The sequence below is a fragment of the Ciconia boyciana genome, chromosome 3 (genome assembly GCF_034638445.1).
Source record: "Ciconia boyciana chromosome 3, ASM3463844v1, whole genome shotgun sequence".
Classification (NCBI taxonomy): domain Eukaryota; kingdom Metazoa; phylum Chordata; class Aves; order Ciconiiformes; family Ciconiidae; genus Ciconia; species Ciconia boyciana.
Window position 1 is genome coordinate 128,226,874 of NC_132936.1, and position 18,102 is coordinate 128,244,975.

General features: G+C 48.5%; 1 protein-coding gene across 5 annotated transcripts in view; it reads left to right on the plus strand.

Moving 5' to 3' along the window:
* The window catches only part of RALGAPA2 (Ral GTPase activating protein catalytic subunit alpha 2), a 137,309-nt gene extending 119,750 nt beyond the window's left edge, over nucleotides 1-17,559 (plus strand). For 4 of the 5 annotated variants that reach the window (XM_072857638.1, XM_072857642.1, XM_072857641.1 and 1 more), the window contains 2 exons: nucleotides 208-329; nucleotides 14,826-17,559. In XM_072857638.1, coding sequence (XP_072713739.1) covers nucleotides 208-329; nucleotides 14,826-14,980 — 277 coding nt within the window. In that variant the 3' untranslated portion in view covers nucleotides 14,981-17,559. Of the gene's footprint in view, nucleotides 1-207; nucleotides 330-11,170; nucleotides 11,211-14,825 lie in introns of all 5 variants that reach the window. The other variant, XM_072857639.1, reaches the window with a different exon arrangement.
* Nucleotides 17,560-18,102: the final 543 nt, after the last annotated feature.

Genomic DNA, 18,102 nt, shown 5'->3' on the forward strand with positions numbered 1-18,102 from the left:
CCCTTAATTTCAAGCCATTAAGTGCGTTCACTCCTTGTTGCCCACGTTCAGAACTGTTAAGCAGCATTGGGCAATGTTGGTCCCCTCTTTTCCATGCCCACGTACAGCCTGGTTAGTGTTGCTGTGGATCTGAAGTGCCGGTGTTCGTGGACGTTGTGTAACAGCATCTCATTCTGCGCACACATTTCCTTAACCTGGTCGTTGCAGTTATGAAGAGCGAGCTCTGTATCTCGAAGCAATAATCCAGAACCATAAAGAAGTAATGACATTTGAGGATTTTGCTGCTCAGGTCTTTTCTCCCTCTCCCAGCTACTCCCTCGGTGGAACTGGTGAGTCTCTGCACGTTATTCTTCTCTTTAGCACTAAGAAGCACTTGAGCAGCAGATGTACACCTGTTTTTTGTAGATAAATGCTTGCAAATTTAAGAAGACCATTCTTCCCCTGAATCAACTAATGAATATCAAAAGGAATGATGACATTCATTTTAATTTGTTTTGCATCAGAGCTATTCACTCTGCTCCTTTCTTCAGCTATCCTGTTAACCCCCGAATCTAGCAAGGTTAATGAACTTTCTCTCAGTAATGTGCTCTGGTTCATTCAGGAGTGTGGGTTTCTTGCTGAGCTGGGAATATGTTGTTCAAAAGCTATGCCTGAATCGGTGCTTACTTATCGAAAAATAGTTCCTCACAGTAGAAGCCGTTGCTACTAATGCTAAATGGGGATTATGCTGCTGAGATACCAGGGTCAGGGATTAATGCAAAAGAAGTGTAAGAATGGTGTTCTGTTAGGAAATCATAGCAGCGTGCAGTATGCTAACATTTCCCTTAAATATAGATGAGGAAATTTCAGGCTTCCTTCCAACACCTGGCCTGGAACCCGTTTGGGATTTTTTTAATATGTGTCTGGATATATGTACATTGCATGCGTGTGTATATGTATATACACACATTAATGCTGATCATCATTCATCAGCCCTACTGAAAGATGAAAATGTAACGCTGAACTCTGTGAATTTATTCCTTATGTGCCCCATCGAGATTTTAAGTTAGCATGCAGTCGGTAAGAGATGAACTTTGCTGTTTTAACTGAGTTTAAATAGATGTCTCCTGAAAGGAAGCTTTGACTCTGAAATGCAGATTTCTAGTGCCCTCAAGATTTGTTTTTCTAGCCTCCAAAAAGTATATGGTCCCCATGTGTTGGACTCTTTAACAAAGATTCCTTAATCCCTTTTTTACACTCGTAGGGTGAAACTGGCACTTCCTAATTATTCCCTGCTACTCTTTCGGATTGTTTAATAGATTATTTCAGACCTGTATAAATGTTGCAGGACATCTGCTCTATTTCTCTTTAGCCTGACTTGTTAGCAAATATCTTCCATCTAAACTGAAAAATTGAAGGAAGAAATTAAATTTACTAAAATAAATCACTTACAAATAAAATCAGCCGTGCAGCATTGTTTAACGTTACTGGCTCCAATCCTCGAGCTTTCAGAGCTTTGTTAGGAGATAAGAGGTATATGCATGTCCTTGCATTGGTCGCCAGTAGCAGCAGGCAGAAGGCTTTGGAGATAAGCAAGCTGGCAGAAGTAAAGGGGAACCGGTGCTATTTACATAATCGCGCCTCTGCTTCCTGGAGAGGCGTCAAGAAACACAGGGATGGCCTCTATTGATCTTTGTTGAACTGGAATACTAAACAACATTAGAAAAGCTTATAACTTAAAGCTTTGATTAATGTTTTCTACATTAAAAAGTAGAACAGCTGTGAATTAAATTCTTTTATATACCCTGCCAAAAGTCTGAGACAAAAAAAAATTATCAGTTTCAATAGAAATGTAGATTTCATGCCCGGTGTTGTTAGCACTTTGAATCATTTATCTGTTGACGTATCAGCAAATAAAAATGTAGATATATTGATATATTTTAAAAGTTTTGCTCTATGCATAACGGTATTTAGTTTTCACGTTCTTCTTACAGCACGCAGTGCTGTACATATTATTATATACAAATGTAGTTTGACAAGCAAGGACAAATTCATTTGATAATACCGTAGTCATACTTTCTAAAGTCTGTGATATATTTTGTATGCCAAAAATATTTAAAATGTGTCCTAATATCTACTTAAGTTTTTCAGAACGCTGTTAAATCATTTGTACCTGAATGCGTTTTTATGATTTCATGATTTTATTTTTTTTTAAGAGTAAAACCTGCCACAGTCAGGTCCTGATTTTCGGACTTCCCAATGTCAGAATTTATTTCACGCTCACAAAGAAACTGGAGGCCGGTCACGACTTCTGGCATCAAAATCTTTCCTTCAGAGAGTCTCCTCACGTTATCTACTGATTTACTTGCATATTTAGTCGAATATTACCAAGAGCTGTGTCAGTCGTTGCCATTAGGATGTGTTTTCTGTCAAATGCCATCCTGGCAATCAGCAAGGAGGCTGAATGTAAACCTCGCAACTCAGCCACTGTTGCCAGCCGCGGGCGGCAGCCGCCACTCGGGCGAGTCCCCGTCCCACGAGGAGGGAGCCTTGTGCGGAGCTGCGTGCGGATCACGAGCATCTGCCTCAGCCTTGCCTCTTTCCATGTTTATTGTGGTTTAGTTTGTCGGGGTACTACAAGTGTACCAGCAGCATCCGGAAATAAATAAAGAACCAGCTCGGGTGCAATTTGACTAAGTTTGCAGCCATCTATTCATCCCTTTAATGATTAGAAAGGGATGAAAAACTATCCTGGAGCCGCCAGTTCCCCTGTCGGCGTGGGCACAGCCGGGGGCAAGCAGGATGGTCTTGGGCTGTGAACGGCAGCAGCTCTGTGTTTTCCAGCGTGCAGCCTGTCCCCCCGTGCCGCGGGCAGTTAGACCTCCTCCAAGCTTAGAGTCACCTGTCTTGTGCCTGCAAATTGGCTGTCTGCTGCTTAAGAAATATGGATGGCATTTTTCTTCATGTAAAAGGGGAATTTCTATTCTGAAACAGAAAAAATGAATCACGGAGCAATAAATGTATGGAGCTGACACAGGTCTGTGTTTCCCCTTCTCAAGTAACAAGCCAGCTGATACTACTAACCCTGCCTAGCTTAGACTTTTCAGGTAAATTTAAGATTAATTCTCCTCTGATCTTATTCTTAATACCACGTAAAAGTAATCCTGTCATCGCTGTGTATACATGTGCACAACAGAAAGGGTCAATGAGTAAGTATGCTTTTTATTAAAACTAAAATGGTTTTTAGTAGTTAACACAGTATAAGAAGCAAATCGAGACCATTAAATGAATCAAATATGTAGCTGTTAATGAGACACATTATTGGTGTATTAGTAACTATGATCTATTTATTTGAACTAAATGTTTTTATGTTTTCTGATACTGCCTCTAGGGATGCTTCCCCTAGATTCAGATGGGATGTGGGTTTCTTGAAGTATGCCCTGGCTTAGTCTCCCGTATCACAAATAGTCTTGCAGGTGCTACAGTTTATGCACGAAAATCGACCAGTTGACCTCTTTTGCTGTTTCCAGAAGTAGAGCCGTAAACTCCCCGTGTGTATCATAGTTAGTCCGGGATATCTTAAACGTTGAAAATGTAGCCTGGTAGGCAGCACGGACATCCCTGAACTCATTTAGGGGATGTGCAGATTAGGAACAAAAGATGAGAATACGGTCCTTTGTTGTTAAACTGGTACATTACATGCTGTATTTTAATTAGGCTGGCTATGAGAGTCAGCCCAGGAAATCCTCAGTAATCCAACACTATTGAATTATTCTTATCCTTTCCCTCTGCAGATTTCTCTCGTTCTAGAGGATGGGGTTTTAAGCTGCTATCTTTTTCTGTTCTTTCTCTCTCCGCCAAAAAGAAAAACAGTTATTCAACAAAATACTTGTGTGTTCGTTAAAAAAAAATCATTAAAATGAAACGGGCACGAACAGATACAAAAGCGTTCCAACTTTAATTACCTCTGCTGCCTAAAAAGCATTTGTTGTTTTTTACCATTTAAGATCAGAAGCCAGAATCGTGTTAACCCTTAGAAAATGGAAGTAGTCGGATATTCTAGCAAGGAAAAGAGAGAACTTTTCCACCAGAGAAAGATTTATATTTGAGGGTTTTATACTTAACAAGGGTAGATTGCTACTTTCAAGAGAACCTACAAACCTGCTTTTCAGCAGCGTAGACTTGCAGTTAGTGCTTCAAAGGGTTAATTGAAATGGGCACACTTGACTGCTGAGAGGGCTGATCTAATCACTGCCATATCCAAGTGCATCTGTTCACCATGAGGTCATTCTTGTGCATGCTAATGATTTGGAAAATAAAGCATAATGCTTGACGTTATCAGAAAGGATATAGTGTAAATCTTTGCTTTTTTAGTTGCTAATAGCTATTGTGGAACGAAACGGCAGGCAAAAGCATCTCAGATTATTGCTTTCCGTTTTAATTTTGAAATGCTTTAAAGCAGCATTTTCAGTGGAGTGTCAGGAAAACTGTGCTGGAAAACTCTGACATGTGGTATCTGTTGATAAATGGATTCTTTAATGAATATTATAGCATTGCCCAGGAGCAACACTTGAGTTGAGGAACTATAGACGTTTTCAGCATTCCCTGGTTTTAAAGCCTTGGAAGCCGTGCCTGCTTATTTACATAAAACTGAGATTTTGCAGCCTTTTTGTTGAAAAGGTGACACATGCTTTTCTTTTGTCTCCAGACTTTAACATGCATAAATTTCTTGTAGAAAATACCTGAATGTACAACAAACAAGATTTGGTTTATTTTAAAACACTTTTTGCTAGGTGCTGACCTTTATCCTTCCCACTGTAAAGCAAAAGGAATATTTCAAATGGCCATGGAATTTTAAAATATATTTTTGACAGAAACAAAACAAAACCGGGAGTAACTGTTGTCTTCAACAGACTTACATTCTTTTTAATGCTAACTGAGCAATGATTCCGTTTGGTTTTGGTTGGTTTGTTTTTTCTGGGTTTTTTTTACTTCTTTGTCTGCATTTTCCTTGAAAATCTGTAGGATGTTTTGTCAGTTCTGTGTACTAGGTAGAATAAAAGTCTCTCCAGGTTCTGTATAATATTTTTGCATATTTTTAAGGGAAGCCGGATGGAGCTGAATATTATAAAAATACAGATCTGAAAATGAGTAGCTGTGCCATGATATTACAGCGTACGCAGCAGCACGTGCCAAGTGTTGGGTTTGATCAATACGTCAGTGTTGCCGGAAACTGAAAAATTAGTTTCTAGTAACTGGGACTTAGAAAATTCCAGACTACCCTGGCAGCTAGGAGCCCACTGCTCAGCTGCTTCCACTGCGAGAAGAGGCGGTGCTGAAACCATCTGGCAATTGTTACCGGCCGGACCGGGACACTGCTGTGGAGCTACACGCGATGCTTTGATGAGAGCTTGAACCTCTGTGCCGAATCCTTCCTTTTCCAGTACAGGCGTTGCCCTTAAATGTGGAAGGATGCGCAAGAAGCTAAGTCATTAGCGCAGAGCTCGTTATGAGGTCTGCGTGAACTTAGTTCTCAGGAGGTGAGAAGGAAAACGTGCAATCATAGGTGCCAGATGTTGCAATTGTAGAGGTCGTCCAGGCAGTAAACAAAGAGGAAAAGCTTAGGGAGGTGGAGCGGAGGAGTGGGAAGAGTTACCAAAGGAGGCAGGACTCAAAGCATTTCTTTTTTTCTTTTTCCCCTTCCCTGTGAAGAGTATTCAGGAGGAGGTGCAGGACCCGGCCTGCTTCCCCTCTCTGTTTAATCCAGGTAGTTCTTACAGCTGATCTTCAGCAAACTAGAGCATCTTTCACTGCTGCCTTAGCGGCCTGTCCCAGCCAGCTGCTCGGGCGGCCTTTGGGGAGGGATCCTGAAGCTGCAGAAGTGGATTCAGGAGGTGCTCCTTACCTCTGTGGTTTTGGTTATCAGTGATCCCTGTGTGGCTTTTCTGCCCCTCTTCCAGAGAGCTACCGCCTGCCTGGACTTTCTCACCGCCACAGGAATGTGCAGTGCCCGGCAGCTGAACGCTGCGCTGGGGCGGCTTTGAGCACCGTGCCGTTGCGCGCGTGTAACTCCTAACTTGTACTTGTCGGTAGAAATGGCAATTTCGTAACCATCTCCCTCACTGCCAGCCTCAAAACCCTTGGCTCAGAAACACGGAGGTCTCCCATCACTGTGCTCCGTCCATGGTAGCCACCAGCTCACCTAAGAACTCGCTGAGGCTCCGTCTGCATCTCAGCATCGCAAAAGGCAGAGCCAGCCTGGTGGCGGATGGTCCTTTCCTGCCTGCTGAAATTGTTTCTTGGCCCATGGTGCCTGCTTAATAGCAGAGGATGAAAAGGTGCCAAATGAAATTTTCAATTGAATCAAGCATAATTACCTGATTTAATGAAGGAGGAAAGTCAGGATGTTCTGCAGAAAACCAAAATTTACCCTTTCTCCCCAGAGATGCCTTTCAGCGAGACACACAGAATAAATCCATTTCACATTTTCCATTACCTCCTTCCTTCCTTCACGCTTAGGGAAGCCCGCATGAGCGCATTCAAATAACATGACACAGCAATTCTGATCCACTTTCTGGATCTTTTAATGGCAAAACTGAGAAATCACAATGATTTCTATGACAACACATAGATGCTACAAACAAACTCATAATTTTGCTGAATGATGAAGCAATGACTGAGTGGAAGTGCATCCCTCCTCCCACGGGAGCACTTGTTACAGTTGCAAAGACAACACTAGAAATCAGAAACACCATTTTTCCTCTTTCGGACTCAGGCAGTGAGTGAAAATCTTTTCCAGGCTGTGGTGTCTTCCTTAATTCATTAATCTACTCATGCATTTAGCAGTCTGAAGAGCTTAAATGCCTTGCTGGTAGTTATATACGAAGGAATAAAAAGGAAGCTCCTGCATCCTCAGTACACCATGGGACGGCTCCTGTGCCTTGGTCAGACCCTTTATGTTTTTAAAAAGTTGAAGGTTATGCATGTTGACAGCATGACAGTTTGCATTTTTTCATGAAAGAGAAATACTTTCTTGAATTAGTAAAATTCTTAGCGTCCCTGTAAGGGTTAGGAATGGTTTATTATTAAATAGGGCAAAGTCAGTAAATACCATGAATCGTTAGGTGGCATCAGCTCTGTACCCCCTATAGCTCCTCTGACTTGAACACTCTGATGTAAACTTACACCAGGATGACCAGGCCTGGTTCAGAAGTGTACAAATCCGTGCAGAATGGTAAGGAAGTTGCAGCGTTACTTTGCAGCTCCCTGCAAAGCAGTTGCAGACTGCTTTGGGTGCCAGGGCGGTTCTCCCCTTTGCCCACCACCTACGCGGGCGTACAGCCTGGACCTCTCCCCTCAGGCTGTGTGGGTGCTTGGGTTGCTTCTCCCTCAAGCCCTAAGGTGTAACCTTAGGATCTACAGCGGAGAGGGTGTGAGAGCAACATCAGGGCTCTCAGCCTGGGCCCTTTCTTTTTTCCATTTAATTGGTTGTCTCAGAGGGAGCTCTCCCACCTACGATCTCTGGGAGAGGAGATGGCAAGGGAGGGCTTCCTCCCTAGCCATCAGCGCTGGGATGGGAAAAAATATTAGCTTGACGGGCCTCTCTCTTCTGCCGGGTGACAGCTCCAGCTGCTCGAGCTGTCAGCTCGCAAGAAAGCTCCAGGCAATGCGGCCCCTTTGCATTCTTCCTTTGCACTGACGCACGTCAGCCCTGAGCCGCGGCAGAGGAGAGAGCCCGTGCAGTGCCGTCCTGCCTGCCGCAGGCTGCCGGCGCCCGGGCGGGAGGCTTTGGGCGGTGGTTCGAGGCTGCACTACGTGCTACGTGCCTGCATGCAAAGGAGAGATAACCACTAACACTTGCTGTGGTCCCTCTGGCTGGCTGACCACTGCAGAACTAATTAGCGGCTGCTCCAAGTCACGACTAATTAGAACTTCGATGTGTACATTTAGGGTTTATTTCCAAATCTCTAAATCAATCCAGGCTGGGTACATGATGGTGTCAAGCAGTTATCACCTGTGCTGGGAGCTGTGAGTGCTTTTTTTAGGGTCGTTTCTGCCCTTGATTAACCTGTAGTTTCAGATTCTTCTTACTGCTTCAGTTACAGCTTTTCAAGGTACTACTTTTTTTATTTTTCATAACCAAGCAACAGCGGAGCGAACCTCCTCGTTCACCAATGTTTTGGCTGTTGCAGCGCCTCGTTTAGGGTCCGATCTGGTCAGGGGAAGCAGGTACAAAATCTGCCCTTGACTTCCGCTGGCCCTGCCAGCGCAGCCTCACCTCCGCGGTGCTGGCTCTCCACGCCGGCAGGGCCCAGCCTGCGCTGTCCCCCCACGCCTCCCGAAGAGCGGCCTCCGTCCCCCTCCGGCCTAAGGCTGTGCTGCTGGTGCAGGCCTGGGACAGCCAGCTTGAGCGTCCTTCTTTCTTCTGCAGCGTTTTCGTGGGTTCGGGGGGAAAAGGCACTGTGTAAATTCAGCTGATAGAAAGAATCTCCAAATATAACGGACAAGTGAAGTTTCATGCCATTGCCCAGCTGCCAGCCTTCGGTGGCTTCCAGCCAGAACACCTGCCTCTTCTTCCAGGGGATCCCCTCTGTCGCTGCTGAGGTCGAACCACGTAGCCTTTGGGGTTTGCTCACAGGCATAAGATAAGTGAAAGATCTCAATGCAGCTGTAAAACAGCTGTCACTCGTACAAGATATGAAATATTTTAACAGCTCATACCACACACAAGTCACCGGAGGGCCACATGGTGCAAACGCAGTTCCAGTCATTTGCTCTCCTGCATCCCCAATGCAGTTGTTGTTGTATCTGCATTTCAGACCATTGAACGTGTGTGTTTTTGCATGAACACAGCCACTGCTTTTATTTAATGATGATTTCTTCAAAATACGCTCCCCTGAAGAGGCAGGCTCAGGACACTGCTCGTATCGTATTTTCAGCCTGCCCTTGTGAGTGGAAAGCAGAGCATGTCAAAATGCTAAGTGGATTTACTGGTATGATTCTCTCTGGAATTTTATTACCTTCACGTTTATTGGGAAAGAAAACAAAGATTTCCACAGACCTGTCATGGCTGATAGGTTAATGGGGGGGGGGGGGTCGGGGGGTCATGGTCTGTGAGAAAACTTCATGGGTCTTCTCAAGTATAAAGCTTCAAAATCCTTAATGATCACGCATGATGTTGTAATCTGTTTTTACATGCTTGGGTTACACATTAAGACCCACCTTTCTTGACTTTTTCTCGGAGGATCGAAACGCTTACCAAGTAAGAGCAAGTTTCCTGCTTAGTTTGTCAAATCAGTTCCTCCCAGCTTAGCAAGGGCAATAAGGGAAAAGGAAAAGGCCACGGCAGTGCTGCGGGGTGCTGCTTTTCCGCTGTGCACTGTGGTGGGTGCCCACAGCCACGCTCGGGGAGGAGTTTGTGAGCTTTCGCTTGCCCCTCACTAAAACTGGTTGGGTCTGGAGCAGCGCCCGGCTTCAGAGACAGCGCGGAATAATTCTACAGAGATCACGTCAAAAAAATGAACGCCATTTCAGGATTCTGTGGTAGCCCCTTAACCATGTGCCTGAACATGGTTAAAGGCTTGAAGGGGTTTCCTACTTGCGCATGGGGAAGGGCAGGCACAGCAGACACAGCAGTAGCCTAGCGCCTAGTTTTATCAAGTCATTTACGGTTGGACTCGATGATCTTGAAGGTCTTTTCCACCGTATACAATTCTGTGATTCTGTGATTTCGGTGGGAAATTTCCACAGCAGTGAGTCGCTGCCTTTTTCATGAAATTTTCAGTAGCGTTGTAATACGCTAATTATACCCTTTTTGTAGTTGTAGTTCATAAAAGCAAACTCAGCAGCTTTGCAGCACATCAGTAAGGATCCCGTTCTGTACAAAGCGGTGCGAGGTGCCTGCTGTACTCATTCGACGCTGTTGCTGAACATATTGTCCACTTGGAATCTGATTTTCAGCCACAGAAACACTGTGGCCTTGTGGCGGTTTGGTTGGTTTGGTCTGGGGGGAAGACCAAGACCTCTGACGTTACTGCACCTGGGAGGGAGCTGACAGAGAAGATGCTTTTAGTTTCGGTTTCCCGCATGTGGTGTCCCTGAGGAGGGTCAGCCAGTGTCGGTGGGGAGTGGGACCCCCCAGCAGTTCAGCTGCGTGACGACGGCGCTGTATTGCTCTCGTCCTGGCACAGGTCCTGCCTGTTCTCCACAGGGAGTCCGAGAAGGTGGTTCGCCATCATCGGTACCAACATTGCTGTGCTCGTGTGTATGCTGAGGAGTGGGGAGAGGGAGTTATTTTGCTCTCAGGAGAGCTCATCTGCTTCGCAAGAAGAGAAGTTGCTCAAAGATATTTTTTTCCTAGAGCACGTGCCCTGGTGGTGTATGAGAAACCAGATTTGTTCTGTTCAGTAGATTTAAAATAAAACAAGCTACCTATCTCTAGCTTTCCAAAAGATAACTCTTCATTTAAAGTGTATTTTCATCTGTATTACTAACTGAATTTTTAATCCCCTCCTGCAAGGAACATATTTTAAAAGCTTAAGCCTTCATCACGGTAAAGCATTTGTACCTGCAAGAGACCGCAGAGGCATCTGAGCCGCCAGTCACACGCGCCTTCTCTGTGCGGAGGCGTACGACTGCCCGCGATGTGGTTTTGCACGTACAGGTGACTCTCCATTCGTGGGAAGTTTATGTGGCCCAGTGATACGTGTGGTGTTCGCTTTCTGGTTCTTTTAACCTGCCTACAGTGTAAGAGTATTTTAGGTCTCTGTGAAGGCTCAAATTTTACGCAGTTTGAAATTGTTGACCGCTAATAGTGCTGGAAGCGTAGCTGAAGGAAGAGGCTGCTGAAGTCCCACGGTACCGTATCAGCAAGTTTGGCAAAAGTTGAAGGCAGACGATTCTTCGTTCCAGTTTTGGCCAACGGTTCTGTGTTTTCAATCAACAGAGCAACAGAGCAAAAGGAAAAGGCCTGTGGGCACCCATTTCTCTCCAGGTCCCTAAGGGTATCGAGGTGAACTTTCGATCGTGAGTTGCCCTTACAGCTGGTGCCCACCGTGTGCCGAGTTTGCCGTGACGCCCGTGGCCAGTTTGCGCTGTGCTGGGCGCCCGCGAGCAGCCAGCCTGGCCTTCACGCGAGCGCGACGGGTGTGCTGTTCCTGTATTTATATGATTTTGTGTTCTCTCCCTTTAGATTAGAATATGTAATGGTCTCGTTACAGTAATTGCCGCAGGTAAGAGCGATGCTTCCCGCAGGCCCTGCTGCTGCTGGCGTTGTGCTCCATCACTAACAGCTCTCCCCCTCCTCCTCCTCCTCCTCTTCCTCCTCCTGTGCTCGGCGCGCGGCTGTGGTGGCTCTGGGGCTCTCCGGGTCTGTCTCTGCCTGTCCCTGTCGCCAGCGCCCCATCTCCTCCCACTCCCCACACACCGAGCCCCGTGGGGTGCCCACTGCCCGCCCGCCCGCCCCGGCGGCTGCTGCTCCCTCCGGCTGCTGCCAGGCACGGCCAACACCGGCACCTGCTGCGGTGGGAAGCGTTTTGGTCACGGCTGGGCCTGTTTGCGTGGGCGTTTGTGGCCGGGGCACCACGGGACGGGATCAGGGACAGGGCAGCCACCGGCAATACGCTGGGTGCGAGCCCTGGCCCGCCGGCAGCGAGCGCCCGCGGGAGCTGCGTGGCATCGCCTCTGCGGCAGTGCCCCCCCGGAAACCAGCGCGATGTGCAGGAAAGAGCTGCTGCGCAGCTTTGGGTGGGTTTTTTCCCCCTTTTTGCAAATTTCACATGTTTGGCTGAGTTGTAAATTTTAAGCGCTCTGCTGGTCCCCCCGTGAGTCAGAAACTAGTGGGTTTTATTTACTACACCATTGCGGAGCTGCGGCTTGTTTTTTACAACTTGTAATTTCACTTTGCCTGTGCACCCTCTGAAAGAAACGCAGCAAGAGAGAAAAAAAAACCCTCCTCCGTATCAGCGCAAAAAGAAAAAGAGCTAAGCCTCGCACGAGCGCCTTGACATCACTACAAATACGACACCGATTTTCCCGGGCACGTGCCGGCGGGCGTGCGCAGCCCTGCTTCTCTCCCTAGCGCAGCTGAGCGAGCAGCCTCGCCTCTGAACAAAGTTGCAGGCTCCCCTTGCAAGACGGCCAAGTAATTAGAGTTCGTGCCAGACAGCTTGCAAGTGGAATTATAATATTTGTATGAAAGCCTTTATCTTTTGTGGTTATTACTTGCTCACTCTGCAGCTGCTGTCTCCCTATCAATCAAGGCGGTTTCGGGGGAGCTTCAAGGTTGATTGCATAGCTAAGGACTCGCCAGAAGAAAGTTCGGACTGAAGGAATGTGCCGGCTCCCGAGGCGGGCGGATGCTGCGGGTGCTCCTGGAGCGAGGGGTGCCTCGCCTGCACCCCGCCTGCCGCAGCCGCCCTGCTTTTCATATGCGCAGGCGATGCATTGTTCAGCGCTTGCATGAATATTGCCTGAGCTTGTCCATTTGGTGAAAACTGTATTATTTTGACCATCTGCCATTCTGCTTAACTGCAGGAATGTAAAGTACGACACCTCCCTCACAGCCCTTCCCTCCCCCGCGCTTTTCTCCCCGTGAACAGCACCACAGGTTTTGTTTTTAATCCAAAACTGACAGCTCCACATTTTTCACAGAAAATGCCTTTACACGCTAAGTCGCATTTTTCACCTTTTTTTTAATGCGATATTTCCCCTTCAGTCAGTTGTCTTGAAGTATAAATCTGGCAAGGAAAGACTGTCTTTGAAATGCAAACGCCGGTTTGCAAACTGGCCGAGGGACTTCCAAGTAAGGAGCAAGAGGGACTTTGGGTTTAGCTGCAGCCGGACCTCAGCATTGTTCCCTTCACTGCTTTGAGTCATTAAAATATCTAGAGTTAGCTAGAGCACGAGGACAAAGTTTTAACCCTTGTAGTGAGGAAACAGAAGGCGGTGCTGCCTGTGCCCAACAAACTCCAGGGAGTTTCCGAGCATTATTCCCGCAAAGTAGCAGGATCAATGCAAGCTGCTGAAATGCGGAGTGGGGCTGCTGCAAGTCCCAGTGATGGTGAGATAGGCTGTAGTGTTTGCCGTGAGGTTTAGAATACCCCGAATCACACCCCGAATCACTCGAGCCGTGCCTTGAAAACGCAGATGAGTCAGCTTGGGTCTTTGTCCTCAGAAGGTAGATCGAGTCCCAGGCGCCTCGCTGCCGGCCGAGCCCTGCGGCCGAGACCTTGCCCACGGATGTCCTGTCCACCTTGCTAAACCGTGAACCATTTCCCGACATGCTTCACAAGGGCAAGGCTTGAGTGAGGTTGAGCCCCAGTCATGAGTGAGGTTGTCCCTGCTCACCACTGCCCGAGGGGCAGCTCAGCCATCAGCCGAGGCACGGGCTGCCTTTTGGTGCATTCTCTGCGCGTTTGAGAGTCGCCTGGGCTAATAAAGTTGAAGGGAGTATTAAAGACATCCCTGTAGTCGTCAGTGGCAGAAACTAACAGCAAAGGCACAGCCTGAAAATACAGTTTAGTGCTGAATTGGAAATAGGTTTGTGCTGCAAAACACAACCATTGGTCTGGAGTTCAGAGGCGGTTGCTCGGCTGCCAAGCCTGGCCCCGACCTTCAGTGTGGGCTCGGAGCCTTCCTCCCTTCTCCCCACGGGCTCGCGAGCACCTGGGCGCGAGGCTGTTCCTCCGTCCCACCTCTAATAAAAACCTTTGTGTTAAGACTTAGAGAATTGTAACATGGTTTAAAAATACTGTGCCCCACGGGAGCTGATGAAATGACAGTCACACCGGGAAATGCCTTGGGACAGGTCAGAACCCCAGCAGCAAGAGCAGGGCCGGGTTGCAGCATGTGTGTCTGTATTCCTCAGAGCACCGTTACAGTTGTGCGGGGGAGAGGCAGGAGTTGCACACGCGCACGCACCTCAGTTTATTCATTTACTTCTTAGTTTAATAGCTGCGTCCTCATCTGTTCTCATTCAGACAAGCTATTTAGTCCTGGCCTCTAGTCGTCATCGCCTGTGGGGAATAACTGAGATGTAACTTAATGTTGTTGAACAACAAAGCGTAAACACATGTAGACACCGCTACAGCCGTCCAGGTTCCCCAGCCCACAAAGTTCTTGAATGGTGCCGTGAGTGCACCGGTAATGACGGGTACTTAGTGCCCTGGGTAAGCAGTGGAACCCATTAGAAAAAATTGGGATTCTTTTTTTTTTATCAGAGGCTAAGATGCCTTCCAGGTAGAGTTTCATGAAAGCGTTCACGCTATGGAAACTCAGTTCCAGCTCTCTGTAGTAGATTAAATACAGAAGAGCCGTTTAGTGACACACAGCAAAAGATAATGCTACGTAACGCACACTTGAAAGAAACATTTTTCAAGTTCCGCTACGTGGGTTTTGTTGGAGCTTTGCGCAAGCAGGGTCGGCGCGTGGGCTCCCCGGTGCAGGGCCGCTGCGGTACCTCGCCGTGCCGGGCTGCGGGCGGCTGCTGGAGCCTTCGGCGCCTGCAGGGTCTGCAAGAACCGGCCCAAAAGGGGCTGCTGCCGGGGGGCTCTCGTGTGCTCGCCTGGGCGCTGCTGACCACTCGCAGCCCGGCCGCTCCTCGCTTTTTCTGGAAGCTGGCAAAGAGAAATTCCTTATTTCTCCAGGAAAGCACCGTATGGCGGTTCCTCAGCTGCCTGGGCCAAATTTCGACTATAAATGTCAAGTTCACCTGAGTGATACCCAAGATTAATTTGGAAGAGGAGGTGGAGAGGGGCTGCATTTTGCCAAGCAGTTGGTCTGATGCAAAGACAGGCAGGTTGTTGCTCTCCTTATGTTACTTTTTCTCTGCCCGTTCTCTTTTCCAGGCTGCCTGACCACAAGTGCAAGCGCTGACCTTACTGTCACCATAGGAATAGAGCTAGCAGACCAGACCTCGCCCACATTACCACGTGCCTCGAAGAGCAGAGTCTCCGGGAAGCTTCGCCGCTCCGCCAGTGCTCTCAGCAAGTCTTCCAACTGAGGTGCTGTGGGAGCAGAACTCCGGCCGAGGGAACCCAAGAGACCTTAAAAGAGAGAAATTATTTACTGCGTCCATAGAACTTGCAATTTTGGAAGAGCACGTGTTGAAGGGGAGGGGTGAGGGTTTGCTCTGTAAAATTGCGGCTCTCGTGTATTCAGACAGACACGGCCGATGATCAGCTGTCACCTGCATCATCATCACGCATTTCACGCGGTCGTTTCCGTCACAAAGAGAACGCAGGTGATGGGAGCTCTCGCCGCTGGTGTGGCATCGGGCTTAGGGCAGCACACACTTCTCCCCGAGCACCTGTGCACAAGCACTGGCGTCGCAGCAAGAGGACGCGAACCAGTACTGAAACCAGTTATTTAATGTAACGTTAGAGCATTGCTTTTAGTCATTCCGGTCAACACTTAATTGCGTCTTAGGGAATTTTGTCTAAATAGAGGTTTCCATGTGACTAGCCACATAACAAATGTTCCCCTCCTCTGGAGTGCGGGTGAGTGATGGAGGTGCTTTCCAGTCTGTGCTCAGCCTCTGCTCCCCTTCCGTTGTCTGTGGTCATCCACCGCCGGTTTTGTGCATGCAGCTAAGAATTAGTAATCATCAAAGAGGCATTTACCTGAAATTCAGGAGGGCCCTGCCAATTCACAACGTGGCAGCACCTGCAGTAAGATCCGTTTAATCTTGGTATCTTGTTCAAGGTCACACGTCACTACCGATGGTGTAAAATCCTGAAGCCGACGATGCTCCAGCCGCCGCTCGGTCGTGCCCGGTCCAGCAGAGCAGAGCAGAGGACCAGGCTCCTCTCCTTGGTGCCCGTCAGGTGCCCGCCTGCGGCAGAGGTGCGATCGCTGGGGCGGCAGCATCCAGCGCAGGCGCGAAGTACCGGTTAGCAGCTGCTGCGCCAGCTGGGTTCAGCCACTTCCCTTCACGTCTTTGCCTCTATTTTAGACGGAAGCCCTCTTTCGCAGCACTGGCTTTGGGATTGCTGTGTCGTTCGCAATAGTGCGTGCGATGGCTGCGTACTGTGAACTACTCACTAGAAAAATAAAAATCACCAAATTCCTTTTTGAAGAGCAAATGCCACGCGTGTGCCACGACTGCGTCTCACCACGGTTTGAGTCATTAGACAGCACACCTCTTCGGTAACCACCTCACCTTGTCGCAACATGAGGGCAATAGTCTGCAACCCAAAGCATCTCTAGTTAGAATAAAATAAATCTGAAGGACGTGCAGCATCCTCCTGGCACTTTGTGTAGTAAGCAAATCTTGTATTTTCAATAGGAAATGTATTTCTGTCTAGGCGTATCGTAGGGTTCTAGGGGTGATAACTTTTTATAGCTAAATAACCCTGTATAATGAAAACAAAAGAAATCCGAGAGACATCCTGCAACCACTCGGCGTGAACGAGGCTGGCCAGAGGAAGGCAGAAATCCGTCGCCGCGCCGCCGCGAAGGGACTCGTGAGACACCCCACGCGCAGCAGAACGCGAGCCGCTGCCCAACGACTGCTGCGGGACCCGGGCACCACGTCCAGCCGGGGCTTCCCTGGCACGCACGGACGAGAAGAGGAGATGGCTGCAGAGCAAAGAAGGTCGTGTGAACTTTATTTTTGCCGTGTTTTGAACATCACTGCCTGCCCATTCTCCAGGGCTGTGTCCGACCCCTCTGGCCTTCCTAACCCGCCTCAGGTCTGGTTCGCATTGTTGCTTTTTGTTCCGTTTTTGTGTGGTTTCCTACTTGGCATGCAAACGCACACCTCTACACTTAACGTGCTTTGGTTTAAGCCAAGGGCATTTGGTTTTCGGTGAAGCAAAATGCACCATTGGGCCACCATTTTTTTTGCACTTCTACTGGGGTGTTAACAGGAACGTCTGTCTGTTTGTGGGTCAGCGCCCAGCCCCGTGCCTTCCCTGCAGGCACACGATACTATTTGATAACTCTTGCCAGCAGCACTGAGGCAGCCCGACGCTGCGCTGCGGCTCTGTGGGGCGGGTCACTTGGTCCGAGGGGCAGCCGGCTCAGCCCGGGGTGCCGCCGGGCGCCCTGGCTGCCCGGGCAGGAGCTGGAGCTGGAGCCGGTGACGCTGAGCGTGAACCTGGCTGGCACGCCGGGACCTGGGTAACGCCGCCGTCCTGCTGGGCAGGAGCCCCGTTTGCTAGGTGATTTGACTGCCATTTTGATTTTCTGCCTCACATTTTGGTTTTGCTTTCTACTGAGTGTGTGTCGGTAAGGGAAATTAGAAAAGAAAACATGTGTCTTAATTTATTTTATTTCCAGGACTGGATAGGCGAGGCTGTCTTGTTCTTAGTTATCCAGTAAATGGTCTGAAAGAATTTCAAAGGCATTCTTCTGCATAAAAGGAGACTTTTCTCATTAGAGCAATAAGCATCTCTAATTCAGGGAAGAATTAAAACACCGATGAAAATAGTATTTTCCTGATGTCAAAAAACCTAAAAAGACTAATTTGTAAAAATTCAGCTGTGATTTTGTACTATGCACTGGATAACGACGCTGTTCTGTTACCCCCCACAAACTTAATAAATCTTGGCTCACAACAAATGAGCAATAAAAGTTACGTCCCTGCGTGGTGTGTGCAGCGTCCGCGAGGCAGGAGGAGCCGTGGCCGGCAGGCGCTCTGCCTTCCGACCGACCGGTGACGCCGGCGGCTGCTCCCAGCCGGCTCCCGGCCACGCGCCGTCTCGGGGCGGTGGTGCCTGGGCCCAGGCAGCCGGAGCCGCGGGGCAAGATTCCAGCTGTTGCGAGTGGCACGGCTTTGTAGGTCGGGATCACGCGCAGTGGGGGCGTTTGTGTTAAAGCTGGCGTATGCGAAGCCGTAACACGCCGTCACCGGTGCAGGTCTTGCCTTCCCACGGCGCGCAGCGCGCTGGGGACCGCAGCCGCAGAAACGGCTGCTGGGTGCGTAACCAGCAACATCACTTCCAGACCCGAGCTCTGTTTGGCAAAACTTTTAAGCATTGATGCCGCACCATGACTGAAACAAAGGCACCCTACAAATTCACGCCTCCCATTCACCCGCTTGTACGCTTAACTTGGGGGCCCCAGAACCTCAGCAATGCCATTTGCAACCCCCCGGCTCCCAGCGGCCCCCGGAGGGTGGGT